This window comes from Oncorhynchus clarkii, chromosome 15 (genome assembly GCF_045791955.1).
Source record: "Oncorhynchus clarkii lewisi isolate Uvic-CL-2024 chromosome 15, UVic_Ocla_1.0, whole genome shotgun sequence".
Lineage (NCBI taxonomy): Eukaryota > Metazoa > Chordata > Actinopteri > Salmoniformes > Salmonidae > Oncorhynchus > Oncorhynchus clarkii.
In genome coordinates, this window is record NC_092161.1 from 17782596 (window position 1) to 17809638 (window position 27043).

A 27043-nucleotide genomic window follows, 5' to 3' on the forward strand; every position below is an offset into this window, starting at 1 on the left:
TGGATTGTGCAACATTTGCCCATTATTCTTTTTGAAATTCTTAAAGCTCTCTCAAATTGGTTGTTGATCATTGCTAGCTAACCATTTTTAGGTATTGCCCTAGATTTTCAGGTAGATTTAAGTCAAAATTGTAATTTGGCCACTCAGGAACATTCCCTGTATTCTTGCCCCAAACATAACACTTTGTATTCAGGACAAAAAGTGAATTGCTTTGCCACAATTATTTTGCAGTATTACCTTAGTGCCTTATTGCAATCAGGATGCATGTTTTGGAATATTTGTATTCTGTACAGGCTTCCATCTTTTTACTCTGTCAATTAGTTTAGTATTGTGGAGTAACACAATGTTGTTGACCCATCCTCAGTTTTCTCCTATCATCACAGCCATTACACTTGGTTGCTGTGTTAATTAAAGTCACCATTAGCCTCATGGTGAAATCCCTGAGCGGTTTCCTTCCTCTCCAGCAACCGAGTTAGGAAGGACGCCTGCATCGTTGTAGTGACTGGGTGTATTGATACACCATCCGATGTCTAATTGATACCATGCTCAAATGGATATTCAGTGTCAGCTTTTTGTTTTCTTTCACCCACCAAATGTTGCCCTATTTTGCCAGGTATTGGTTGAATCTGTGCTTGAAATTCACTTTGACTGAGGGACCTTACAGATAATTGTACTGTATGTGTGTGGTACAAAGATGGGGTAGTCATTCGAAAATTATGTTAAACACTATTATCGCACACAGAGTCCAACTTATTATGTGACTTGTTATTTAGGCTTGCCATAACAAAGGGGTTGAATGCATATTGCCTCAAGGCATTTCAGCTTTTCATTTTTTATTAATTTGTAAACATTCCTAAAAACAAAATTCCACTCTGACATTATGGGGTATTGTGTGTAGATCAGTGACACAAAATCTGCATTTAATAAATTTTATATTCAGGGTGTAACACAACAAAATGTGGAAAAAGTCAAGGGGTGTGAATTCCTTCTGAAGGCACTGTACTCGGGAGAATTGTTTCTGAACCCGGATTATGTCTGAAGACATCTGGAGTGGCAATGGAAGTTGCTACCAGAATGACTATAACGCAAATATATTAATGCCAGGAGCATTCATGCTCACCTCGCTCTGCATCTCTGTGAGCTCCCGAGCTCTCTCTGTCTCCATCGTCTCAGGGAGTTGAGAGTAAGCCGAGCCAGAGAAGACTTTCTCACCTTTGTATTTGAGCTGGAAAACAAAGTAATGGATGTGAGTTAAGGTAGGCCTCCGTGCTTCAGCAAACAAAGTAAAGTAGGAGAGCTGCTGCTCAACAACAAAGACAGGAATAAAAAAACTATGGCTTACCCTAAAGAAACATCCAATAGTGTAGTTATTTATGGTAAAGGCATTGGAGCACTCAAATAACACAGGTAGAGATTTGCCTCATCTTAGAACGCTCAGGCTTTATTCCATTAGATGGACAGGCACACTGATGATTGAAACTGATTTAATGGATGTTTGTCAGTAACAGGAAGGGTTTCCTCTGAATTAGTTATGACGAAAAATGTAATGTACAGACATCAGATGGGCAGCCCATGTTCTTACCTCACTCTGTAGCTGGGAAGCCTCTTTGGCGTGCTGGATCTCCAAAGTCTCTGGTAAGGTGGAGTAGAGAGAAGTGGAGGCCTCTTTCTTCCCTGCTTCTTTGTATTTTCTCTGGAAAACAACAGCAACAAAAGACACTGTTACTTTTCGAGACATAAAAATAGACAGGTATTCTCTGACTAAAATATTTTTTTTTGTACATGAAGATCGATAAAGTAAAAGGATAAAGGTTTCTGTGTTTCTCTTGGAAAGGGAATTCCTCCTTCTCTGGCTTCAGTTATTGACAAAAAAGGCAACATCCAATTTTGAGAATCACATTTTGTACGAATCAATCAATTGATGTTAATTGGAGATTCACGGCAAATTACTGAAGTTAGTACTGTATTCAGCCCATGTTGATGTTTGGTGATTTTAAACAGATATTTACCTCGCTCTGCATTTCAGACATCTGCTTTGCAAACTGTGTCTCTGCTGTCTCGGGGAGCAGAGAGTAGAGGTTGATAGAGTTCTCCTCAGTATCTTCTTTATACTTGATCTGGTATAGTAGAAATGGAGAGACAGCTTATGAACCAGAGATAGTTGAGACCAAGCCTACAAAATCATTGCCAAACACCAGTGAGAATAACGTATGTGTTTGCTTCACACACAAAAGCCTGCCCAAAGGTTAATTTATAGTTGTTTTAGAAAAATTGGTTATGAAGCAACATTAAACAATTCTAATCACTGACCCACAAACCAAAATATGTGATCAAATTATTCATGATTTCTCTGAGATTGTAATGTTCTTGTAGTTATTATGCAAGAATGCACATTGTACATACATGCTGTGTATTCTAACAGGATATACACATATACACACATATATACCTGGCTCTGCATTGCTGATTGTCGTTTCGCAAAATTTGTCTCAATTGTTTCGGGCAGCGTAGAATAAAAACTGGGGGAGGTGTCCTTTTTCAGTCCTTCCTTGTACTTTAGCTGGAATAAAGAAAACATCACATGAAAACATTTTTTTCAGACACATTTAATTGCCAACCAATAGCCAATTATAAAGCACACTTTAACCAGCATATCTACCACAGCATTCTGCAGCGATACGCCATCCCATCTGGTTTGCGTTCACTGGGACTATCATTTGTTTTTCAACAGGACAATGACCCAAAACACACGCCCAGGCTGTATGCATTAGATGACCTGGCCTCCACAATCACCTGACCTCAACCCAATCGAGATGGTTTGGGATAAGTTGGACCACAGAGTGAAGGAAAAGCAGCCAACAAGTGCTCAGCATATGTGGGAACTCCTTCAAGACTGTTGGAAAAGCATTCCTCATGAAGCTGGTTGAGAGAATGCCAAGAGTGTCATCAAGGCAAAGTGTGGCTACTTTGAAGAATCTCAAATATAAAATATATTTTTGATTTGTTTAACACTTTTTTGGTTACTACATGATTCCATATGTGTTGTTTCATAGTTTTGATGTCTTCACTATTATTCTACAATGTAGAAAATAGTAAAAATAAAGAAAAACCCTGGAAGGAGTAGGTGTGTCCAAACTTTTGACTGGTACTGTGTATATATATATATATATATATATATATATATATATATATATATATATATATATACACACACACACACACACACACACACACACAGGACATTTTTATTGTACAATTTTTCAGTACAGTCTAAATAGTCAATAATACTGAATAATAGATAAATGTGTGAGATTGCAAGTATGTGTGAGTACAGTATAGCTTTATACCAGTGTTTTGAAAGCTACTCTGAAAATATAATTTACCATGCTACACTAAAGCTACCCTTAAGGAAAATATAGTTTACTTAACTAAAGTTACTTTGAAAAAGTAGTTCACTACATCCAAACGACAAAATTACTATACGAAAATCTGAAATGTCATAAACGACATATTGCAAGACAGATCCCTTTGAGGTCATAATTTAACAGAATGTGTAATTTAGCCTATTAGAACAAAAAACATGAGTTGGTGCACACACAGGAAAATGATTTGGTGTGGAGGTGCTGACTAACAGAGAATAAACTATAAAAATAAAGAGAGTCGCACACTCCATATATAAACTCCCATATATATACCCCCATTACTGTGCTGAGAGAATGGTGACATCATTTAGGACCTTTAAGATTGCAGTGACACATCCATAACCTGAGCAGAAACCAGATTGCATACCAGAGAGAGTACTATAGACATCAAGAAGGCTAGTCAGTTGATTACTGACAAGTTTTTCCAACACTTTTGATAAACAGGGCAAAATAGAAATTGGCCTATAACAGTTAGGATCAGCTTGATATCCCCCTTTAAATAAAGGATGCACAGTGGCTGCCTTCCAAGCAATGGGAACCTCCCCAGAAAGGAGAAAGTGGTTAAACAGATCAGAAATAGGCTTGGGGGCCTCCCGGGTGGCGCAGTGGTTAAGGGCGCTGTACTGCAGCGCCAGCTGTGCCATCAGAGTCCCTGGGTTCGCGCCCAGGCTCTGTCGTAACCGGCCGCAGCGACTCCTGTGGCGGGCCGGGCGCAGTGCGCCCTAACCAAGGTTGCCGGGTGCACGGTGTAGCCTCCGACACATTGGTGTGGCTGGCTTCTGGGTTGGATGCGCGCTGTGTTAAGAAGCAGTGCGGCTGGTTGGGTTGTGTATCGGAGGACGCATGACATTCAACCTTCGTCTCTCCCGAGCCCGTACGGGAGTTGTAGCGATGAGACAAGATAGTAGCTACTACAACAATTGGATACTACGAAATTGGGGAGAAAAAGGGGTAAAATTCAAAAAAAATAAAGAAAAACAAAATAGGCTTGGCGATGATAGGGGCAGCAATCTTAAAGAAGAAAGGGTCAAAACCATCTGACCCAGATGTTTTTTGGGGGTCAAGTTTAAGGAGCTCCTCAGACTCAGTGACTACCTGCCGGGAGAAACTTTGTAGCGGGGCAGGGGAAAAAGAGGGAGGAGTATTGGGGCTAGTCACATTAGAAGGGATGGGAGATGAGGAAATGTTGGACGGGCAAGGAGGCATGGCTGAGTCAAATAGGAATTCTGACTTAATGAAGTGGTGATTAAAGAGCTCAGCCGTGTGATTCTTGTCAGTAAGAAGCACATCATCAACATTAAGGGACATGGGCAGCTGTGAGGAGGAGGATTTATTCTCCAGGTCTGTAACCGTTTTCCAGAACTTCTTGGGGTTAGATGCACAGAGAGAGAACTGCTCCTTAAAGTAACTAACTTTGGCTTTCTGGATAGCCTGAGTGCACTTATTTCTCATTTGCCTGAATCAGAGCCAGTCAGCCTGAATATGCGTGTGCCGAGCGTTTCACCAAATGGACTCTGCCAGATCACGTTCGAACCAGGGGCTGAACCCGTTTTTAATTCTCATTTTCTTTATGGGGGCGTGTTTGTTAACAATACCACTGAAAATAAAAATTAAAATTTCCAAGCGACTTTGTCAGAGGGGATCAAGCTGATTCAATGCCAATTTACAGAGGCTAGGTCATGAAGGAAGGCTTACTCATTAAAGTTTTTTAGCAAGTGTCTATGACAAATCAGGGCAGGTCTTTTCACCCTGCAGGCATTATGAACACAGGCTGTAAAACAGTGATCACTAAGGTCATTACAGAAAACACCAGACCGACACCTATCAGGATTATTATAACATCGAGGAGAGTAGCCTTTTCTGGGTGTTTGGAGTCATACCTTGTGGGATTGGTAATAATCTGAGAAAGATTTAGGGAGTCCCATTGCTTTAGGACTTGGTCAGGTGGTTTAAGCATGTCCCAGTTTAGGTCACCTAGCAGGACACATTCAGACTTGGTGTAAGGGGCCAGGAGAGAGCTTAGGGCATTTAGGGTACAGACCGGTGCATGATAGCACTCAGCAACCGTCAACAAAGAGCTATTTGAAAGTTGAATGCTTAAAACCAGCAAATCAAATTGTTTGGGGACAGACTTGGAGACAACCGAGCCCTGAAGGTCTTCCTTGGTAAAGATTTCCACTCCACCACCTTCGAAAGATCTGTCTTGCCGAAAAAAGTTATAACCAGAAAAACTAACATCAGTGTTCAAAACACTCTTTCTTAAACACGCCTCAGTAATGACCAACACAACTAGATTGGAGCTGTGTGCAATAAATATACAGTATATTAAGTATTAAAGCACAATTGTACTGTATGCTAGCATGTTTTTCACACTGGCTTAAGCCACGGAGGGAGCAGGCCAGCCAAGGCAACTGTTGCCTAGCAACAACTGCCTAACACAACCACTGCCACCGTTCAGTCCCTTCATATTTCACCCAATCACTTTTTATTGCACTTTCAGTTCATACGCAACAACTGTAGTTTAGACAAAGACCACAACCACACAACCACTGACCACATATATTGACCAGAACAACACAGCTACAGGTCATAACTACTGAACACAACTCCTGACCATTACTGACCACAACTACTGTCCACAATCACACAACTACTGAACTAAAGTACTGACCAAAACTACTGACCAAACCCACACAACTACTGACCACAAACACAGAACCACAACTACTGACTTCAACTGCTGACCACAACCATGCAACTACTGAACCACATAACTACTGACGACAGCTACTGAACTAAAGTACTGACCAAAACTACTGATCACAACTATACAACTACTGACCACAACCACACAACTACTGACCACACAACTACTGAACCACACAATTACAGACCACAACTATTGAACACAACTCCTGGCCACAACCATACAACTACTGACCACAACAACACAATTACTGACCACAACGAATGACCAAAACTACTCACCACAACAACACAATTACTGACCACAACTAATGACCACAACACAATTACTGACCACAACTAATGACCAAAACAACACAATTACTGACCACAACAACACAACTACTGATCAAAATTACTGACTACAACCACACAACTGCTGACCACATCTAATGACCACAACCACAAAACTACTGACCACAACCACACAAATATTGACCACACAACTACTGACCAAAACCACATAACTACTGATCCACAACCACAACTTCTTCCATTATCACAAAAAGACTTGTAAAAAGTTAAAGCAAGCCCCACAACTTTATTTGTAATGTTACCATCTAGTTAACAACTGAAAACACTACCAACCAGATTATGGAACACCCTGCCAACCAGTGTGAGAGAGTGCAGTACCTTTGTTAGCTTCAAGGCAAATCTGAAAAAGTGGCTAAAGGCAAACCAGTCATGTGAACATTAAAACATTCAGACTCTTAAGATGTCAGATACTGTAGAACAAAGGCACATTTAAACTCTGATGTAATATTAGCATTATATTGTCTATTGTATTTTTCAATGTTTTATATATAGAGATATTTGAATAGTGTTTTGTATTGTAGCATTGTAATGATGTTGATTGTTTTCTGCCCAGGGACTACAGATGGAAACTTGCGATCTATCTAAATCTGGTGCAATGGCATATTGTACATGGCCCCTGACAAATAAACACATTTTAATTTAGTTCAACTATCACCAAGCTACTACAAAATGCATTTAAATTACTAGTTGAACTACATGTAGTTCAGTACTCCCCATTACTGTTTATACATCTCTTCTATGAAATCAGGCTGTTTCATTGTACCACCATCATTCTTTTCTACATGCTAAATAGTCTACATACATACTATATGTGTGAGATTATATGCAGGTAATTGTGAATACAGTATGTCTTTATACTCTACCTCACTCTGTAGCTGGGAAGCCTCTTTGGCATGCTGGGTCTCCATTGTTTCTGGTAAGGTGGAGTAGAGAGAACTAGAAACTCCCTTCCTCCCTGCTTCTTTGTACTTCATCTAAATTGAGGAAAAAATATTTAAGCATTTTATTCAGTGTTCATTTCCAATTACTTTGGTCAAGGATCTATACCATTTTGATGGGCATTGCCATAATTCCAAATGGAACAAACATGTAAGAAAATTGTCCCTTAACTGTAAGGGATAATAGTTGCTAACCTCACTCTGGAGTTCAGATACAGCTTTCGCAAACTGTGTCTCGGTGGTTTCTGGAAGCTGAGAGTACACACTCGTGGAGATACGCCTTTTTCCTTCTTCTTTGTATTTATTCTGGAAAAAAGGAAAAGTAGCCTATTATGATATATAATACATGACCAAAAGTAGTTGGACACCTGCTAATCGAACATCTCATTCCAAAATGATTGGCATTAATATGGAGTTGGTCCCCCCTTTGCTGCTATAACAGCCTCCACTCTTCTGTGGAGCCTCCACTCTTCTTCTTTCCACTAGATGTTGGAACATTGCTGCAGGGACTTGCTTCCATTCAGCCACTTAGTGAGTACAGGCACTGATGTTGGGCGATTAGGCCTGGCTCGCAGTCTGCGTTCCAATTCATCCCAAAGGTGTTCGATGGGGTTGAGGTTGGGGCTCTGGGAAACCAGTCAAGTTCTTCCACACCGATCTCGACGAATCATTTCTGTATGGACCTCGCTTTGTACAAAGGCGCATTGTCATGCTGAAACAGGAAAGGGCCTTCCCCAAACTTTTGCCACAAAGTTGGAAGCACAGAATCGTCTAGAATGTAATTGTATGCTGTAGCGTTAAGATTCACTGGAAATAAGGGGCCTAGCATGAACCATGAAAAATAGCCCCAGACCATTATTCCTCCTCCACCAAACTTTACAGTTGGCACTATGCATTGTGGCAGGTAGCGTTCTCCTGACATCCGCCAAACCCAGATTTGTCTGTCGGGCTGCCAGATGATGAAGCGTGATTCATCACTCCAGAGAATGCGTTTCCACTTCTCCAGAGTCCAATGACAGGGAGCTTTACACCACTCCAGCCGATGCTTGGCATTGCGCATGGTAATCTGAGGCTTGTGTGCGGCTGCTCGGCCATGGAAACCCATTTCATGAAGCTCCCGACAAACAGTTATTGTGCTGACGTTGCTTCCAGAGGCAGTTTGGAACTTAGTAGCAAGTGTTGCAACCGCGGACAGACGATTTTTACATGCTACGCACTTCAGCATTCGACGGTCCAGTTCTGTGAGCTTATGTGGCCTACCAGCCATTGTTGCTCCTAGACGTTTCCACTTCACAATAACAGCAATTACAGCTGACCGGGGCATCTCTAGCAGGTCAGAAATTAGACAAACTGAATTGTTGGAAAAGTGGCATCCTATGACAGTGCCACGTTGAACGTCACTGAGCTCTTCAGTAAGGCCATTCTACTGGCAATGTTTGTCTATGGATATTGCATGGGTGTGCGCTCGATTTTATACACCTGTCAGCAACGAGTGTGGCTGAAAAAGCCGAATCCACTAACTTGAAGGGGTGTCCACATACTTTTGATTATATAGTGTATAATCTTTCTACTTTTTTTTGGGTTAATTTTCAAACATTATACAGAAAAGCGCCCAAAACAGAAGTTATTAACTAAATGTCCAGCCACCTTGCTCTGCATCTCTGTCATTTCTCTGGCAAACTGTATCTCTGTGGTCTCTGGGAGTAGAGAGTAGAGGGAGGTTGAGTTGTCCTTCTTTCCACTTTCTTTGTATTTGATCTGAGAAACAGAGAGAGATGAGTCTGTATTAACACTCATTTAATGATCTCAAGCTAGGCACTTGTGTAGATATGAAAGTATTGGATAGGTATAAGAAATATGGTATAAAATACACCTAGAAAGACGGAAAGGTAGAGCTGCTACCTTATTGCTTATACTTATCTGTTTATTTTAGAGCTACATCAAGTGCCCAGGGGAATTGTTTCTGAACTTGGCTTATGTCTGAAGAAATGTGGAGTGCCAATGGAAGTTGCAAACAGAATGACTATAACAACATTATGTTAATGCCAGGAGCATTCATGCTAACCTCGCTCTGCATTTCAGTGAGCTCCCGAGCTCTCTCTGTCTCCATCGTCTCAGGGAGTTGAGAGTAAGCCGAACCAGAGAAGACTTTTTCACCTTTGTATTTGAGCTGGAAAACAAAGTAATGGATGTGAGTTAAGGTAGGCCTCCGTGCTTCAGCAAACAAAGTAAAGTAGGAGAGCTGCTGCTCAACAATAAAGACAGGAATAAAAACGATGGCTTACCCTAAAGAAACATCCAATAGTGTAGTTATTTATGGTAAAGGCATTGGAGCACTCAAATAACACAGGTAGAGATTTGCCTCATCTTAGAACGCTCAGGCTTTATTCCATTAGATGGACAGGCACACTGATGATTGAAACTGATTTAATGGATGTTTGTCAGTAACAGGAAGGGTTTCCCAGCCCATGTTCTTACCTCACTCTGTAGCTGGGAAGCCTCTTTGGCGTGCTGGGTCTCCAAAGTCTCTGGTAAGGTGGAGTAGAGAGAAGTGGAGGCCTCTTTCTTCCCTGCTTCTTTGTATTTTGTCTGGAAAACAACAGCAACAAAAGACAGTGGTGGAAAAAGTATCCAATTGTCATACTTGTACTTAAGTACTTTACACCACTGAAAAGACACTGCTACTTTTGTAGACATAATAAAAACATACAGGTAATCTCTGACTAAAAGGCTTTTTTTTTGTCAGACGGATAAAGGTTTTTCTGTGTTTCTCTCTGAAAGGGAATTCCTCATTCTCTGGCTTCAGTTATTGACGAAAGAAAATATCACATTTTGAGAATCATATTTTTCACAAATCAATTAATTGATTTCAAGCGGAGATTTTCACGGTAAAATAACTAGAGTTTGAACTGTATTCAGCCCATGTTGATGTTTGGTGATTTTAAACAGATATTTACCTCGCTCTGCATTTCAGACATCTGCTTTGCAAACTGTGTCTCTGCTGTCTCGGGGAGCAGAGAGTAGAGGTTGATAGAGTTCTCCTCAGTATCTTCTTTATACTTGATCTGGTATAGTAGAAATGGAGAGACAGCTTATGAACCAGAGATAGTTGAGACCAAGCCTACAAAATCATTGCCAAACACCAGTGAGAATAACTTATGTGTTTGCTTCCCACACAAAAGCCTCCCCAAAGGTTCACTTATACATGTAGTTGTTTGGATAAATTGGATATGAAGCGACAAGAAAGATTTCTAATCACTGACCAACAAACTAAAATATTTGATAACCTGAAATCAAAATATTTATGACTTCTCTGAGATCGTACTCAGAGCAAATTTAAATAAAACAATCAAATAACTATTTTACTCGTAGTCATTCTGCGAGAATGCACATTGTACATGTATTTTATTTATTTTTTATTTAACCAGGCAAGTCAGTTAATAACAAATTCTTATTTACTATGACGGCATACACCGGCCAAACCTAGACGACGCTGAGCCAATTGTGCGCCACCCTATGGGACTCCCAATCACGCCCGGTTGAGATACGGCTTGGATTCGAACCAGGGTGTCTGTAGTGACGCATCTAGCACTGACATGCAGTACCATAGACCGCTGTGCAACTCGGGAGCCCATACTGCATACTGTGTATTCTAACAGCATATACACGCATGTGTATTCTAACAGCATATACACGCATCTGTATTCTTTACCTGGCTTCGCATTGATGATTGTCGTTTCGCAAAATTTGTCTCAATTGTTTCGGGCAGAGTAGAATAAAAACTGGGGGAGGTGTCCTTTTTCAATCCTTCCTTGTACTTTAGCTGGAATAAAGGAAACATCACATGAAAACATTGTTTTGAGTCTAATTGAATTGTACTCTTATAGCCAATAATAAGGCAATAGCGGTTAGAGCGTTGGGCCAGTAACCGAAAGTTCGCCGGTTCGATTTTCCAAGCCGACAAAGTGAAAAATCTGTCGATGTGCCCTTGAGCAAAGCACTTAACCCTAATTTGCCCCAGGGGTGCTGTACTACTATGGCTGAAACTGTAAAACAACACATTTCACTGCACCTATCCAGTGTTTGTGACAATAAAAAACATATGTACTCTATATTTATAGATATGTTTTTTATGTACCATTTTTCTGTACCAGCTAAATAGTCAGAAATACTGAGTAATAGATAGCATATGTGTGAGATTGCAAGTATGTGTGAGTACAGTATAGCTTTATACCAGTGTTGAGAAAGAAACGCTGAAAATATAAATTTACCAAGCTTGCAAGTACAGTACCAGTGAAATGTTTGGAAACACCTACTCATTCCAAGGTTTTCTTTATTTTTACTATTTTCTACATTGTAGAATAATAGTGAAGACATCACAACTATGAAATAACACATATGGAATCATGTAGTAACCAAAAAAGTGTTAAACAAATCAAATAAATATTTTATATTTGAGATTCTTCAAAGTAGCCACCCTTTGCTGACAGCTTTGCACACTCTTGGCATTTTCTCAACCAGCTTCATGAGGTAGTCATCTGGCATGCATTTCAATTAACAGGTGTGCCTTGTTAAAAGTTAATTTGTGGAATTTCTTTCCTCCTTAATGCGTTTGAGCCAATCAGTTGTGTTGTGACAAGGTAGGGTTGGTAAACAGAAGATAGCCCTATTTGGTAAAAGACCAAGTCCATATTATGGCAAGAACAGCTCTAATAAGCAAAGAGAAACAACAGTCCATCATTTTAAGACATTACATTTCTTCAAGTGCAATCGCAAAAACCATCAAGTGCTATGATGAAACTGGCTCTAATGAGGACCGCCACAGGAAAGGAAGAACCAGAGTTACCTCTGCCGCAGAGGATAAGATCATTAGAGTTACCAGCTTCAGAAATTGCAGCCCAAATAAATGCTTCACAGAGTTCAAGTAATAGACACATCTCAACATCAACTGTGCAGAGGAGACTGTGTGAATCAGGCCTTCATGGTCGAATTGCTGCAAAGAAACCACTTCTAAAGGACACCAATAAGAACAAGTGACTTGCTTGGGCAAAGAAACAAAAGGAATGGATGAGTAGGTGTTCTAAAACTTTCGACCGGTAGTGTACATGCGTCACGACTTCCACCGAAGTCGGTTCCTCTCCTTGTTCGGGCGGCGTTCGGCGGTCGACATCACCGGTCTTCTAGCCATCGCCAATCCACCTTCCGTTTTCCATTTGTTTTGTCTTGTTTTCCCACACACCTGGTTTACATTCCCTCATTACGTGACGTGTATATAACCCTCTGTTCCCACCATGTCTGTGTGTGGAATTGTTTGTTGTAAAGTGTTTGTGAATTGCTAACTGGTTTGCGACGGGTTATTTCAACCCGTATTTTGTTGTTTCTAGGTGCAGTTTGTTTTGCCTAATAAACTGCTCCGGTTGTTACCCATGTCTGCTCTCCTGCGCCTGACTTCCCTGCAGCCAGTTATGCACCTCTTACAACATGTAGTTCAGTACTCCCTATCACTGTTTATACTCTACCTCACTCTGTAGCTGGGAAGCCTCTTTGGCATGCTGGGTCTCCATTGTTTCTGGTAAGGTGGAGTAGAGAGAACTAGAAACTCCCTTCCTCCCTGCTTCTTTGTACTTCATCTAAATTGAGGAAAAAAGATTCAGCATTGTATTCATGTATTTATTTCCAATGAATTTACTCAAGGAACTGTATAATTTTGATGGGCATTGCCATCATTCCAAATGGAACAAAGAAAATGATCTCTTAACTGTAAGGGATAATAGTTGCTAACCTCACTCTGAAGTTCAGATACAGCTTTCGCAAACTGTGTCTCGGTGGTTTCTGGAAGCTGAGAGTACACACTCGTGGAGATACGCCTTTTTCCTTCTTCTTTGTATTTATTCTGGAAAAAAGGAACATATTGTGATATATAATGATTCTACCTTTTTGGCTAATTCTCAATCATTATACAGAAATGCGCACAAAACAGAAGTTATGAACTAAATGTCCAGCCACCTCACTCTGCATCTCTGTCATTTCTCTGGCAAACTGTATCTCTGTGGTCTCTGGGAGTAGAGAGTAGAGAGAGGTTGAGATGTCCTTCTTTCCACTCTCTTTGTATTTGATCTGAGAAACAGAGAGAGATGAGTCTGTATTAACACTCATTCAATGATCTCAAACTAGGCACTTGTGTAGATATGAAAGTATTGGATAGGTAAAATAAATATGGTGAAAATGAATTCTAAATGCTATATAGTACCTCACTCCTTAACAGGGACGCTTCTTTGGCGTGCTGGATGTCCTTGGTCTCAGGGAGTAGAGAGTACAAAGAAGTGACCACCTCCCTCTTGCCCACTTCCTTGTACTTGGTCTGCAACACCACAAGAAAAATATCAATTCACATTGCAGGGCCCTTGTGCAGACAAGTGTAAAGTGAACTTTAATGAAAGTTAGATTTTGTTTGGAATGAATGTTCACCTCGCTCTGCATTTCAGACATCTGCTTGGCCAACTGGGTCTCTGTGGTCTCGGGAAGCAGAGAATACAGGCTTGTCGAGATCTTCTGCTTCCCCCCCTCTGTATACTTGAGCTGAAGGAGGAGACACGGAGATATGTGTTTCTTGATACTGAATCTTCTTAAACATTCTCTGAAGTTCATGATACATTTCTGTAATACTTTCTAATAACTTAAATGAGTTAGCATTTAAGTATTTATAAACTATAAATAAGTATTTCATTATTTGTAAACATGTACAATGAATAAGCATTATTATGTATAAGTATTTACAATGGATTATTCATGAACGGTATTATAAAGTTTTACACCAAATTCTTCTAATCATTCAGTGACTCATGTCTATGAATCATAGGCCTTCTGTGCTGTGAAATTACCTCGCTCTGTAAGTCGGAGACCTCTTTTGCAAACTGGGTCTCTGGTGTCTCCGGGAGCAGAGAGTAGAGGCTAAAGGAGTTCTCCTTCCTGTCTTCTTTATATTTTTTCTACAAAAATAATTTGAGTCAACATGATTGAAGATTGTAGGATAAATCAATAACATGTATTTATGAAGCCTTTTTAACATCACTCGATGCAACAAAGTGCTACAAATCCTTGTGAATCATCAAGAAATATACTCCTTCTGTTTTTTGTTGTTGATAAATTGGATAATGAAGAGGCGATGTGAAACATTTCCAACCGCTGATTCACAAATTAAAATACATGATAGATTTAATTAAATTATTCATGATTTATCTGAGATTCTACTCAGGGCAATTTCTTTTTAAAATAACCTTACCTTTTTTTATGTAGTCATTCTGTGAGAATGCACACTGTACTCCCTGTGTATTCTCACAGCATATACACACAGACATATTCTTTACCTCACTTCGCATTGCTGATTGTCGTTTCGCAAAATTAGTCTCAATTGTTTCGGGCAGCGTAGAATAAAAACTGGGGGAGGTGTCCTTTTTCAGTACTTCCCTGTACTTTAGCTGAAATAAAGGAAACATTGGTTACCTCAAATGAAAACTAGAGAAAATTAGAAACTCCCTTCTTGACTGCCTTCTTGTACTTTATCTGACACGAAAACAATAACAGATATCTCAGGACAAGCTAAAAAAAGACTTCCCTTTAAAAGGACCAAATATACAATGAAAAAAATGGACAATTGAAATGGGTCTACATAAGGCTTTCATAACACATTCATAACACATTCATAACACACATACCACAAGTATATAAGTATTTCATAAACGTTGACGTCAAATGCCAACAACCGCAAGTTGATATTTATATTTTTATTATGCTGTTTTTGACATATACAATTATGAAAGGCTTATGTCATTGCTTATGAATGTGATATGTATGGGCTATGACGTCCTTATGTACGTAATAACGTTCAAGTAAAGTGTTACCTAACATTTGGCTTTGATTTTTGTGTTCTTGATGTCCATACCTCACTCTGGAGTTCTGACACAGCTTTAGCAAAATGGGTCTCAGGGGTCTCTGCTAGTTGAGAGTAAATGCAACTGGAGGAATTCCTTTTGCCACTTTCTTTGTATTTGTTCTGAAGGATGACAATGCAAAAATACTCAATTAATTAAACCCAGGCATAGACAATAAGCAAGCTTCAATCTGCACAACATGTTATATTGACTAAGGCTGAGCTTAACTTTAGACCACTTCTGACGTACACAAAACATCTCACACACTTTTATTTTGGGGTGTTCTAAACCTTGAAATAGCTCTGAGACTATAGTTTCAGTAAATGCTTCCCTGACTTCACAAATGAATACACACCTCGCTCTGCATCTCTGTCATTTCTCTGGCAAACTGGATCTCTGTGGTCTCTGGGAGTAGAGAGTAGAGGGAGGACAGAGTACCTTTGCTTAACTCTTTGTATTTCATCTGAAAAGGAGGATACAGAGAACAGCAACTAATGACAACGTTCTAATTGAATTCAGGCTCAACACTTCAACATTTTCTTTCAAATGTACTGAGTACAGGGCATTGACTGTCTTGGGTTTAGGCGGGTATCACACTAAACACACTTTTCAAAGGTGCGGACACACTAGGAATGATCCTACACCGTAACACGCCTCCCCTCGCCTCACATTTTCACTGTTGTCTACGGCTGTTGGTGTGACCTTGTGTCGTCATCAATGTCCATGTTGTTTGTAAATGTTGATTATAAATGATGATTGCCTTCACACTTAAGACACGTTCCTGAATAAGGCCAATGAAGTGAACTGAAGTTAGAATACCTCACTCTGTAGCAGAGAAGCCTCTTTGGCGTGTAGAATCTCCATGGTCTCTGGTAGCAGGGAATACATGGAAGTAGACAGCCTTCTCTTCCCTGCCTCCCTGTACTTGTTCTGCAACACAAGAGAAATAGCGTCAGTTGGTTTTTACTGCTTGACTCATTGTATTCTGGTCTCACCACTCTAGGCTGTGTTTAATACTGGCAGTGGTATATTGATCATGCCCGGGGTCATGGGATTTGAACGGTAGCTAACAGTCTGACTGGGAAGTAGACTCAGTTCATTGCCCATCAGACCGTGGAGGCTAGGTACACGGACGTCTTCGCCACTGGCCATCTCGGGTTGGCCAATCAGTAAAGGGAGAATGTTAAAGAATGTTTATACAGTGACCCCATGTGCGTAACACTAAAGCTACCATACGGTCGTTAAATCTTTCCTCCTCATGATGAGAAGAGGAAGCGGAGGAAGAAGAGGAAGAGGAGGGTGGTATTACCTCACTCTGGAACTCTTTCACTGTTTTAGAGAGCTGCATCTCAGTGGTGTCTGGAAGCAGTGAGTACAGGCTGCTGGAGATCTCCCTTTTCCCCTCCTCTCTGTACTTGCTCTGGAAAAGAAACAAGCACATTCCAAAAACGCTGCCATTCCTAGGCATATTGCGAGACCAGTGCTAAGTGAATGAATTTTCTTGGCACTGTGGTTGATGCGTCAGCCACTCAAGTGGATGATATCCGATTTGAATGTCGTTCGTTCTCAATTTTACCAAATGGTGTCAGAAGTGGGAAAAGTTCTCACCTCACTCAGCATGTCCGAATGCTCCTTCGCAAACTGAATCTCAAGGGTCTCCGGGAGCAGTGAGTAGAGAGAAGTGGATATCTCCGTCTTCACATTCCCTTTGTACTTGATCTGGAAAAATACCAAGTTAGTATTGTATTAATATCTACTGTAATCCTTGTTATTTATCTGATGCCAAAGTGTTTCAGTAGCATTTAACATATTTATTGACTGAACGTATTCAACCTTAAGCCAGGTAAGTCTTCGAGCACACATTATCTTTTACAATAACAATTCGTTTCAGAATTACTGTGAAGGGTGACTTCAAGCTCAAGATGATCAGGCTGGACATATGCAGCCAAGCAATTACACTCTATAACGCTTCTGTGTAGCTAGGTCAGAGAGGCTGAAATAACAAGGAGGTTTGGTGTGATGTCACTACCTCACTCTGTAGCTCGGAGGCCTCTCTGGCGTGTTGGGTCGCCATTGTTTCTGGAAGCACTGAGTAGAGACACATTGCTGTTTCCAACTTTCCTTCCTCCTTGTACTTGGTCTAAAACATAACAGAAATGGAAAGACAATACAAATAATCCCTACTAGTATCCATGCTAAGACAAATGCACAAACACAAAACATACCTGTGTCATAGTTTATGAACATAGTCTAAAATGACAAAGTGCTTACGAGAAAAACTACTTCAAATGATAAGGAAAGGGCCTCCCAGGAGGCGCAGTGGTCTAGAGACTCTGGGTTCACGCCCAGGCTCTGCCGCAGCCGGCCGCCGTGATGTCCGGGAGGTCCGTGGAGCAACACAAATTGGCCTAGCGTTGTCCGGGTTAGGGAGGGTTTGGCCGGTAGGGATATCCTTGTCTCATCGCGCACTAGCGACTCCTGTGGCGGGCCGGGCGCAGTGCACGCTAACCAGGTCGCCAGGTGCACGGTGTTTCCTCCGACACATTGGTGTGGCTGGCTTCCGGGTTGGATGTGCGCTGTGTTAAGAAGCAGTGCGACTTGGTTGGGTTGTGTTTTGGAGGACGCTTGGCTTTCGACCTTCGTCTCTCCCGAGCCCGTACGGGAGTTGTAGCGATGAGACCAGATACAGTGGGGCAAAAAAGTATTTAGTCAGCCACCAATTGTGCAAGTTCTCCCACTTAAAAAGATGAGAGAGGCCTGTAAAAATCACATTTTAGGATTTTTTATGAATTTATTTGCAAATTATGGTGGAAAATAAGTATTTGGTCAATAAACAAAAGTTTCTCAATACTTTGTTATATACCCTTTGTTGGCAATGACAGGGGTCAAAAGTCTTCACAAGGTTTTCACACACTGTTGCTGGTATTTTGGCCCATTCCTCCATGCAGATTTCCTCTAGAGCAGTGATGTTTTGGGGCTGTTGCTGGGCAACATGGACTTTCAACTCCCTCCAAAGATTTTCTATGGGCTTGAGATCTGGAGACTGGCTAGGCCACTCCAGGACCTTGAAATGCTTCTTACGAAGCCACTCCTTCGTTGCCCGGGCGATGTGTTTGGGATCATTGTCATGCTGAAAGACCCAGCCACGTTTCATCTTCAATGCCCTTGCTGATGGAAGGAGGTTTTCACTCAAAATCTCACGATACATGGCCCCATTCATTCTTTCCTTTACACGGATCAGTCGTCCTGGTCCCTTTGCAGAAAAACAGCCCCAAAGCATGATGTTTCCACCCCCATGCTTCACAGTAGGTATGGTGTTCTTTGGATGCAACTCAGCATTCTTTGTCCTCCAAACACGACGAGTTGAGTTTTTACCAAAAAGTTATATTTTGGTTTCATCTGACCATATGACATTCTCCCAATCTTCTTCTGGATCATCCAAATGCTCTCTAGCAAACTTCAGACGGGCCTGGACATGTACTGGCTTAAGCAGGGGGACACGTCTGGCACTGCAGGATTTGAGTCCTTGGCGGCGTAGTGTGTTACTGATGGTAGGCTTTGTTACTTTGGCCCCAGCTCTCTGCAGGTCATTTACTAGGTCCCCCCGTGTGGTTCTGGGATTTCTGCTCACCGTTCTTGTGATGAGATCTTGCGTGGATCCCCAGATCGAGGGAGACTATCAGTGGTCTTGTATGTCTTCCATTTCCTAATAATTGCTCCCACAGTTGATTTCTTCAAACCAAGCTGCTTACCTATTGCAGATTCAGTCTTCCCAGCCTGGTGCAGGTCTACAATTTTATTTCTGGTGTCCTTTGACAGCTCTTTGGTCTTGGCCATAGTGGAGTTTGGAGTGTGACTGTTTGAGGTTGTGGACAGGTGTCTTTTATACTGATAACAAGTTCAAACAGGTGCCATTAATACAGGTAACGAGTGGAGGACAGAGGAGCCTCTTAAAGAAGAAGTTACAGGTCTGTGAGAGCCAGAAATCTTGCTTGTTTGTAGGTGACCAAATACTTATTTTCCACCATAATTTGCAAATAAATTCATAAAAAATCCTACAATGTGATTTTCTGGATTTTTTTTCTCATTTTGTCTGTCATAGTTTAAGTGTACCTATGATGAAAATTACAGGCCTCTCTCATCTTTTTAAGTGGGAGAACTTGCACAATTGGTGGCTGACTAAATACTTTTTTCCCCCACTGTAGTAACTACTAACAATTGGATACCACGAAATTGGGGGTAAAGGGGTACATTTTTTATTGTTTTATTAAAAAATGATAAGGAAATAACCAGAGGAAAGGATGCACTACAGTTTTAATGCTTTTAGGATGTTGGGCCAAGCGTAAAAAAATGTTTTTGCTTCTATCCATGTTTAAAAGACCAGCCAAGCCTTTTTCACAGTGAAAGGTCACATTATATGAATATATTAAGCTTGTGAGAGCTTCAGGTGAAGCATCCGTGTTGAATATTGATGTGAGTTTTATTCAGTCAAACTGTTGTTTGTCTGTTTATGTGCATAATGTATGTACACACATCTACACACATTCATATACATGTATGTGTGTTATGAATGTGTGTGTTGATAGAAGCGGAATGCACTTTAAAAGTGAAACTAGGGCCTGTTAACAATCGACAGGACAGTCTATCCACAAGTAGACCACCAAAACAATACCTTTCTATCACAGGGCTGACAGACACTGTGACTGGAATGACAAAGCTCAGTGCTGAGGAATGTGTTGTGTCTCTGCGGTTTGCCATGGTGCCAAGGACAGGGGAGAGAGAGAGCGAGATAGGGGGAGGGGGAGAGCGAGAGAGAGATAGACAGAGAATGACGTCAACAACACACAACTCACCTCAGAGATGAAAGCATTGATGTTCTTGGAATGCTGAAACTCTACATCGGGGATGAAGAGGTTCTGGGCCTTGGATTTCTCATAGCCCTCCTTGTATTTCACCTACAGGGTAGCAGGTAGCAGTGTTATGTTTGTTATTTTGTCTTTCTTAGGCCCACCACCACCCACAATATTTGAAGGACAACTTTATTATTTTAATAACATGGTCATGACAAACAGTAAAATACAGGTCGATACAAAGCATACCATTTTCAGCATATCGTTATCTACACAGGCTGCTTTTCCTCCAAAACCTTTACAAGTGGCTACACCCCATTACTGGACACTGAGCCAATCCTGCCACATCCTCCCACAAAAACAACAGGCTGTAAAGAACAAAGAGGATGAATCCTACTTACGTCACTTGCCAGAACACTGCATCTCCTGGCAAAACCGGGTTCGGGCAAGACGGGCTTAGCAGCCGAGGCCTGACAGGAGAAGAAAACACATAGTTACAGTCTTCAGAGGGTTAAAACCTGTAGGATGACAGCTGATATGTTGGGCCTCATAATGGTTGAAAATAAGCTTATTGCAAGCTACAGTAATTAGGTAATGACATTTATTTTACCAGGTAAATTGACTGATAACACATTTTCATTTACAGCAACGACCTGGGGAATAGTTACAAGGGAGAGGAGAGTGGATGAATGAGCCAGTTGGAAGCTAATAAACTAATAAGGCACTTTATATGGGTGACCGTGCACTAAGAGCTCATTACTAATGAATACAGTAACTTAAGTGTTTGGGTCTGCTTGGCACGTTGTCTGACTGTACCGGTTGTGTTACAGTGTCTATTGTAGCTACAGCATGAAGCAGACAAAAGCTCAGCTAGACAATTGTTCCTCTGGCTGATACTGCTTATCAATGCTTTTCCATTTGGACACTGTACCAACTACTGGCATGGCATTACAATGGGGGCATATATTTGACCTTCTACATTTTACCAGCAAAAAGTCAGGCAAAAAAAAGCTTCTACATCTCCAGAACAGGGGGGAATAGAGAAGGTCTTTCCATGTATTCAACTAGGGGACTCAGACACTGAAGAGAGAGGAAAAGAGAACATGAAATATAATAAAACTATGCGGAAGTAATATACTGTAGTGTCAGAATGTTAATTATTTATGTCCTGTAATCATGTTTCCAAAAATTAATTTTTTCCTGCCAAAAGTATTCAAATAGCCAGAGTGCTTCTCCGCTCTTGTGTGAAATTGTATGGCCAGCAGTTGCTAAAAGTTTTATCTCCACTAAGTGGTGGGTGTCATAATTAGAGAGCACTTTGAGACATGTCGGAATTATTCTACATCACAGATGGTTAACAAGTAATTATGCAGATTCATGGTACAAAATAATTGGTTTATTATGTTGACAGACAACAGGGAAACATTCAAATGGCCAATCGCAAATCTCTTTAACCAGTCATCCCGCCCTCACTTTTTTTCTCCACATGACCAGAGGAAAAATGAGGGGGCGGGGTCTTCTGAATGATAAGCAGCTGAAATCCAAAATAGCTATTTTAGGACACCTTCAGACGCCAGACTCACCTCTTTTTGAGCTTAGCTTCCATAGTAATCTCTATCTCCTAAGGGTGTTGAGCACAAAAAAGGGTCCAACCTCTCATTTCAGTCCAGATTAATTATCCCCAGATTGGCCAACAAGCCTCTTCATCTGTGGTGCTGTGGTGTAGGCATGACTAAATCCCTCAAGGGCTTTCCTCCAAATCCTTTACAGGTGGCTATAACCCATTACTGGACACTGCAGTGAATCCTGCCACAACTTCGCACAATTACAACAGGCTGTATTAGAGAACACAGAGGATGAATTCTACTTACGTCACTTGCTAGAACACTGCACCTCCTGGCGACATGCACACTGGGTCTGCGCAAGACGGGCTTAGCAGTCGGTGCCTGACAGGAGAACAAAGCACATAGCTACAGTAGGTATAAATCCCCCCACAGCTTTAGAAAACCATGCCAGTCTGTGCCAAGGTCATCAGAAAGACACACAGGCCGGGGCAACGCCAACTGGTGTTCTCACCTCGACTGCCCCTTCTGTGCCATGCTCGTCCACCGCTGCTTCTCCCAGCACCGTTTCCTCCGATGGTTCTTCCATCCAGGTGACTCGTCCTGTAGCACGCTGGACCACCACTGCTTCTTCCGACACGGTTTCCTCTGACATTCCTTCCATCAAGGTGACCGTTTCCTCTGACGTTCCTTCCATCAAGGTGACCGTTTCCTCTGACGTTCCTTCCATCAAGGTGACCGTTTCCTCTGACGCTCCTTCCATCAAGGTGACCGTTTCCTCCGACGCTCCATCCATCAAGGTGACCGTTTCCTCCGACGTTCCATCCATCAAGATGACCGTTTCCTCCGACGTTTCATCCATCAAGGTGACCGTTTCCTCCGACGTTCCATCCATCAAGGTGACCGTTTCCTCCGTCGTTCCATCCATCAAGGTGACCGTTTCCTCCGACGTTCCTTCCATCAAGGTGACCGTTTCCTCTGACGTTCCTTCCATCAAGGTGACCGTTTCCTCCGACGTTCCATCCATCAAGGTGACCGTTTCCACCAATGTTCCTTCCATCGAGGTGAGAGCTTTTCCCGACGTTTCTTCCATCAAGCTGCCCGTTTCCTCTGACGTTTCTTCCATCTAGGTGACTTCTGGGTAAAGAAAACAGTAAAACACACAAAATAGATGGTTTTGAGGCAGGTAATGTAAATGTGGCCAGCCTAAGAGTCAAAACGCTGTTCTGGAAGGATTTCGTTTTCTGCCTCAACTCTCCCTCTTGACTCTATGTTGGGTACTCCTTATCATCCCCACTTTCCCGATTTAGACCCCACTTAGGGCGTTATCAATGGTGATGCCGTACATGTGAATCAGAGGGCCAGTCTTAAGGGTGGGAGGGTGAGGAGGTTCAGGAAAGGTGTTGCACACGGGATGGAATGTCCCAATCCAGACGTGTCCTCTAATAACCAAAGTATTTTTGTTATATGAGATAACAAGTGCAAGTCCAAAAAGGCAACACCCTCCTTAACCTTCAACCTTTAACCTTACAAAAAACCTTCACTGGCCTGACCTTATGGGTAACCATGACAGAATGAAGAGACCAGTGGAGAGGAGTGAAAAGTTGAGGCCAATAAAGCTGATATGGAGGAGTTGGCATGAGAATAATATTACCAGAGTGCTTTACACTCCCGTCCTCCCACTCAGTCTCCAAACAAGCTGATTGGATGCAGGACACAATTAATTGGCGTTAACATTCAATATCCCTAATTTAGACCTGACTATTATCATAATTGACCCCTAAATATAGGGCTTTAGGCACCAGTCCTGTGGGAGGTTTTCTCCTCTTATTATATGTAGTGGATAGGGTAGCATTGGGTTTGTATGGCACAAAGAAAGCTAGATAGCTTTAACTGGATAACAGACCCATTTGGAACCAAATCTTGATACCAGTGAGTCTACAGTGAGGAAATTCAATTTGGCTCAGTGACTCATGTTGCAACAAGCAGCACTTGTTGTTATTATGTATCCTGCCAAGATGGAATATGAGGAAATTCACTTGTAGATGCAAAGTCGTCAGCATACAGTAAATTACAGTTCTCTAAAAGACAAAGAAATCAAGTTGTTTCGCATTGCTCTCAATGCCCTGGCTTCTAGCCATTTAAATTACACAGAAAAGTCAAAGAGATGGCAAATAAATATAACACATTAACATTCTAATCTGAAGAATGCCTGTTTTAAAACTAGATCCTGTGGAACCGCAGTGTGCCAGTCAATAGCTCTAGCAACATGCCTGCACTCCCTATTAGCAGGAGAGGTCGTCCATGGGCAGTCAGTTAAAGGCCCTATTCTTCCTGCATGCGGTCATGTGCCTGGGCTCTTATCTCAAAGGCACTGAGCAGAGCTGTGGTAGCAGAGCCCTCACCTTTATTCAGCCTCAACACAAAAGAGCCTTCACCTTTTAGCTCAAACCACCCGCGGGCCGTATGTTTGACACCCCTGAGTTGTATAATGCTCGTTTCGCTGTGTAGATGGGATATGTGAATTTCAGGCTTGCTATACAATACTTTTCTTTCTCTGGTTTACCTGAGAGGAACTGAAACTAATGTGTTTACCTCTGAGTAAGTGTGTCAGGGGGAAAAAAGTTAGGGGTTTTGAACATACAAAAAGGACAAAACAATTCAACATTGTTTGTAGAGCATGCAATGGCTATTAGTACAATTGTTGTGTGGTGGTATTATACATTTGGTATTTTAAACATGTCATGGTGTAATAATGTTATATGATGTACTGTTTTAGATGTAATGTAAGGGCCTTAATGTGTTTGGAACTCAGGAAGAGTAGCTGCTTGGCAGGAACTAATGGGGATCCATAATAAACCCTAAGGAAGAGGGTTTTAATGTCAATTTATAGGATACTGTGAAGGGTTAAGTTTTTCTGACTGAAATCAGTCATCACCCTCATTACCTCATGCCCACCCACCTATGCATAACTTCTACTCTGCAATCAGTACAAACAAGATTCTAGGAAACAGCAAGAAATGTGCATGTTTTGGGGTACTCCACACAGTCGAGGCTATTACAGTGGAAAAACAATCACTGACAGCCATGTGTCATCCCTGTCCACCGTCTAATCTAATAGAAACAGACTTTTACAATTCTGCCACGACTACCAGCAACGGTAGTCTGGGATGATATTGCCAGCTCATCAATATTAATTTATAGTTGAGAGTACTGTCAGTGGCCTAAAGCTTTCTCCATCGCTGACAGAGTTATTCATACGGCCCAGAGAAGCCAAGGGTGTGGACTGTAGCAATTCAACCATCAATTAGTGTCAATCAATTAGAGTTCATTGAATTGTAGTACTATGGAGCAAATAACATCTTAGCAGTCCTTTAGGATTGGAGAGGAGAAGCCTTGTAGGTTTCTGGTTGGGTTCTCCTGTGACACACAACATTCCCGAGATAGATGAGCACCACATTGACTGTGAAAGTCATTCATTAGGCTTCTCGCCTAAATAGCACTGCAGGTCGCTATGGCAGATTATATGTTGGAGGTAATGAGGTTTCAGTAATGTGGATCACAATATGCACTGCTCTTTAGAGGGTCATTTTTGAAGACAATGATGTTGCACGAAAACTGGGTTCAACCTGTATTTGTTTTCTTTTAAACACTTTAGCTTCGCCAGATTGAGCTGGAATCAATGGAATGGTCCCAAATGTGCAACTCCCTACCATCTGGCACTCCAGGCAGGCTCAATTAAAATGCTCAAAGTATTTAGAAGAAAACAAAACCTCAGGTTTGGACTTTACATTGTGGAGTGAGGTTTGGGCTGCAGGAATAGTGTGCCCGTCCATACAGTAGCATGAACAGGACCGTTCATACAGTAGCATGAACAGGGTGGCATGAGCCAAAATGATTTGTAATAGTTTTTTTAGTAGGGTGTCAGATGCTGGCTTAATAGGGCAGCCATCTGGCCGCTAAGTTCACTCAACCATTTCAAAGGGGGACCAAACAGCCAAAATCATCGAGATAAAATGTAAAAGTTTTGACCCATCATTGTCTCCTTTGAAGCTCTGTCTACATCGCTTGCAGAAAAATCCAAAACAAACATACCTGAGGGTCAATCATGTGGTCACTGCTGCACTTCACCTCGTGTGAACACTATCGCTACTTTCCATTTAGTCACATTTTACACCAGAGCCACAAAAGCCTGTGCTTTTGATACATCACGTCAGCACTATTTATAAAGTACTGATTGCAAATCCACTGCCTCGGTCCGTTAGCAGTAAATTGGGGATGCAGTATGAGAACTAAAATCCTTGATTTACAGTTAGTCACCTTATGTTTGTTTTTTAACATGATCTTGACAATAGCTAAAATGTATTCATAATTTACTCATCCTGTATTCGCACAGGTGGGGCGGCAGGTAGCCTAGTGGTTAGAGCGTTGGACTAGTAACCGGAAGGTTAGGAGGGAAACAGGGATGGGACAGCCTTTAGAGTGGGACTCGCAACCCTCCTATGGACCGCATTAACATAAACAACCAATCCCAAATAAAATTTTATTTTTTGGTTAGATTAAAAGGAAAAGGATTCCCATAATCAACGCAACAGAAAAGGGATTTCTATCCAGTTATTTTCAAATTAGGGATAATTCAAAACAGCTACTGCATATCCGTGTACAGTTGAAGTCGGAAGTTTACATACACTTTAGCCAAATACATTTTCACAATTCCTGACATTTAATCAAAGTAAAAATTATTAGGTCTGTCTTAGGTCAGTTAGGATCACCACTTTATTTTAAGAACGTGAAATGTCAGAATAATAGCAGAGAGAATGATTTCTTTCAGCTTTTCTTTCCTTCATCACATTCTCAGTGGGTCAGAAGTTTATATACACTCAATTAGTATTTGGTAGCATTGCCTTAAATTGTTTAACTTGGGTCAAACGTTTTGGGTAGCCTTCCACAAGCTTCCCACAATAAGTTGGGTGAATTTTGGCCCATTCCTCCTGACAGAGCTGGTGTAACTGAGTCAGGTGTGTAGGCCTCCTTGCTCGCACATGCTTTTTCAGTTCTGCCCACACATTTTCTATGGGATTGAGGTTAGGGCTTTATGATGGCCACTCCAATACCTTGACTTTGTTGTTCCTAAGCCATTTTACCACAACTTTGGAAGTATGCTTGTGGTCATTGTCCATTTGGAAGACCCATTTGCGACCAAGCTTTAACGTCCTGACTGATGTCTTGAGATATTCCTTCAATATATCCACATAATTTTCCTCCCTCATGATGCCATCT

At 41.4% G+C, this 27043-nt stretch overlaps 2 protein-coding genes across 2 annotated transcripts in view; both read right to left on the reverse strand.

Annotated features, from left to right (window-relative positions):
• Positions 1-23071, reverse strand: part of LOC139366996 (nebulin-like) — a 58410-nt gene extending 35339 nt beyond the window's left edge. The window contains exons 1-28 of the mRNA XM_071104841.1: positions 22278-23071; positions 22073-22147; positions 20603-20671; positions 20205-20306; positions 17381-17491; positions 16960-17070; positions 16661-16771; positions 16171-16281; positions 15707-15814; positions 15363-15473; positions 14788-14898; positions 14302-14409; positions 13889-13999; positions 13671-13781; positions 13427-13537; positions 13203-13313; positions 12940-13050; positions 11133-11243; positions 10378-10485; positions 9899-10009; positions 9486-9590; positions 9068-9178; positions 7616-7726; positions 7346-7456; positions 2450-2560; positions 2010-2117; positions 1583-1693; positions 1121-1225 (exon numbers count right to left, since the gene is read on the reverse strand). Coding sequence (XP_070960942.1) covers positions 1121-1225; positions 1583-1693; positions 2010-2117; positions 2450-2560; positions 7346-7456; positions 7616-7726; positions 9068-9178; positions 9486-9590; positions 9899-10009; positions 10378-10485; positions 11133-11243; positions 12940-13050; positions 13203-13313; positions 13427-13537; positions 13671-13781; positions 13889-13999; positions 14302-14409; positions 14788-14898; positions 15363-15473; positions 15707-15814; positions 16171-16281; positions 16661-16771; positions 16960-17070; positions 17381-17491; positions 20205-20306; positions 20603-20671; positions 22073-22147; positions 22278-22889 — 3498 coding nt within the window. The 5' untranslated portion in view covers positions 22890-23071. The remainder of the gene's footprint in view (positions 1-1120; positions 1226-1582; positions 1694-2009; positions 2118-2449; positions 2561-7345; positions 7457-7615; positions 7727-9067; positions 9179-9485; positions 9591-9898; positions 10010-10377; positions 10486-11132; positions 11244-12939; positions 13051-13202; positions 13314-13426; positions 13538-13670; positions 13782-13888; positions 14000-14301; positions 14410-14787; positions 14899-15362; positions 15474-15706; positions 15815-16170; positions 16282-16660; positions 16772-16959; positions 17071-17380; positions 17492-20204; positions 20307-20602; positions 20672-22072; positions 22148-22277) is intronic.
• LOC139366808 (LIM zinc-binding domain-containing Nebulette-like) overlaps positions 23070-27043 on the reverse strand; it is a 54737-nt gene continuing 50763 nt past the window's right edge. The window contains exon 6 of the mRNA XM_071104509.1: positions 23070-23129. Coding sequence (XP_070960610.1) covers positions 23070-23129 — 60 coding nt within the window. The remainder of the gene's footprint in view (positions 23130-27043) is intronic.